The sequence below is a fragment of the Rhagoletis pomonella genome, unplaced genomic scaffold, assembly GCF_013731165.1.
Source record: "Rhagoletis pomonella isolate Grant_MI unplaced genomic scaffold, Rhpom_1.0 Rhpom_scaffold_00025, whole genome shotgun sequence".
NCBI lineage: Eukaryota > Metazoa > Arthropoda > Insecta > Diptera > Tephritidae > Rhagoletis > Rhagoletis pomonella.
Window position 1 is genome coordinate 647,958 of NW_023458579.1, and position 1,839 is coordinate 649,796.

General features: G+C 39.7%; 1 protein-coding gene across 1 annotated transcript; it reads left to right on the forward strand.

Moving 5' to 3' along the window:
* Positions 1–417: 417 nt before the first annotated feature.
* Positions 418–1,536, forward strand: LOC118749633 (uncharacterized protein DDB_G0283357-like). Its single transcript, XM_036484434.1, has one exon. The coding sequence runs from the start codon at positions 460–462 to the stop codon at positions 1,486–1,488; it is 1,029 nt and encodes a 342-aa protein (XP_036340327.1). The 5' UTR covers positions 418–459; the 3' UTR covers positions 1,489–1,536.
* Positions 1,537–1,839: the final 303 nt, after the last annotated feature.

Sequence of the window (1,839 nt, forward strand, 5' to 3'; positions counted from 1 at the left end):
GTTCTTCTCTTCAAGCAATAACGCCGCGGCTACGGATTTCATTCTTATAATTATGTTTCCACTTAAATTTTATTTTTAAATTACAGTGATGCTAGATTTATTTATTTATTTTAAAATATTTACAAACTTTAACTTCATATGCTGCAATAGTTTGGTGGCAAAAATTTCTTTGTTTTGTTTCGATTACACACATTCCTAGGCAAACAGCTGATTTCGAAAGATGTTTTTTCTCCTCCTCTTCTTCTTTCGTTTCGATCGTAACTCAGAATACCTAAGTTCGATTCCAGCGGAGCGGAATGCGGGAACGTAATCGAAATGCAGAATAGGGCTGATTAAACATGCCATATGTACTTATTTTTCAGAAATAATTAGATCGTCCTAAGGTTTTAATATGCCTTTTCTGTTTTTGTAATCCACAGACGCGGTCTTACTCCTCCACATCGCGTAAAATCAATATCCATGGCCACATTCACACAAGATGACGTCGATTACTTGAAAAGTCATGGAAATGATGAATGCGCTAAAACCTGGTTGGGCCTTTGGGACCCAAAGCGAGCCGGGCATCAAGATCAGCGCGAATTGATGATTGACAAATATGAGCGAAAACGATACTATCTGGAGCCAGCTAGTCCGCTAAAATCGTTGACGAATTCAGTCACTCTTAAGACGGGTTTAATGGCAGGAGTTGGAGCAGAAGTACCTACGACATCTAGAGCAGTAGCGGCTGTGGCAGCAGGGGCGGCATCTAAAATAGCATCAAATGACAGCAGTTCATATAAGAACAATATTGATGATCATATTGACTTGGTGAAGGCGGGAAATGGCTCCGGGAAAAATGAGCAAAGCACTAGAAATCAGTACCGTCAACAAAATACAAATGCAGAGCGAAGTTTCCAGCTGACGCCGCCTAGCACGCAGCGTACCACTATGAATGGCTTGCACAAGGTAGTTACTGGGGAAACGGGTTCAACAGGCGGCTCGGCAACAACAGTGACAGCAATAAGTCGGCCGCAACAGCAACATCAGCAAAATGATTATAATCATCTTCAAAATGCGTTTATGCAACTATGCAATAACAACAAAAACAATAACGTCAGTAACAGCAATCGCAATGAGTTGAATGTTTTGCATATGACAACAAGTAGAATGTCGGAGGGCAGCAGTGCGACGAGTATGAACGGGTTTGGTGTGGACACCGATTTCGTTGCAGATTTTGGTTCCGCGAATATTTTCGATGCCACAACGTCGAACAGCAGTAAAATGAGTTCGCCACCAAAAATGAATATAGGCGGCAGTACGATAACTAGCAACGGGTATGCTAAAATAAAACCGCTGAAGAAACAGCAGCAGAAACAAAAACATCAGCTGTTGAAAGGCCCTGGGCAAACGAATGGAAACATGTCTCAAAGTAATTCCATTGGCAATGGCACTTCCGCGAATTTTGCAGACTTTGATCATGCGCCCATTTTCAATGCGGGCGGTAAGTAGAATGTGATACATACATATACAGTTAGGTGCAAAATTGAGTCAATAATAAAAAAAAATCGCAATTTATGCGTTTTTCGGTAGTTCTTTGGCAACATTTTAATGATTTTTTTTATATACATATATAAGAGTATAGTTTAAAGCACTAGAATCCACCATAAAAATATCAAATTTCGCTAACGTATATGCACTTCATCGATTTTTGTAAATCAACACATTGACTAAATTTTGCACCCATATAATTTATAAGAGAGATTGCCACGCTGCAACGCGCAACTCGTTTCCTCCGTTGAAGTGTCGGCTTTTGTTATAAATGAGTCAGTTTGTTTTTTGTTATTAAAATACCATGAGATG

Excerpts from the sequence above, each read along its gene's own strand:
- LOC118749633 (XM_036484434.1), top strand. The coding sequence starts at position 460 with ATGGCCACATTCACACAAGATGACGTCGATTACTTGAAAAGTCATGGA.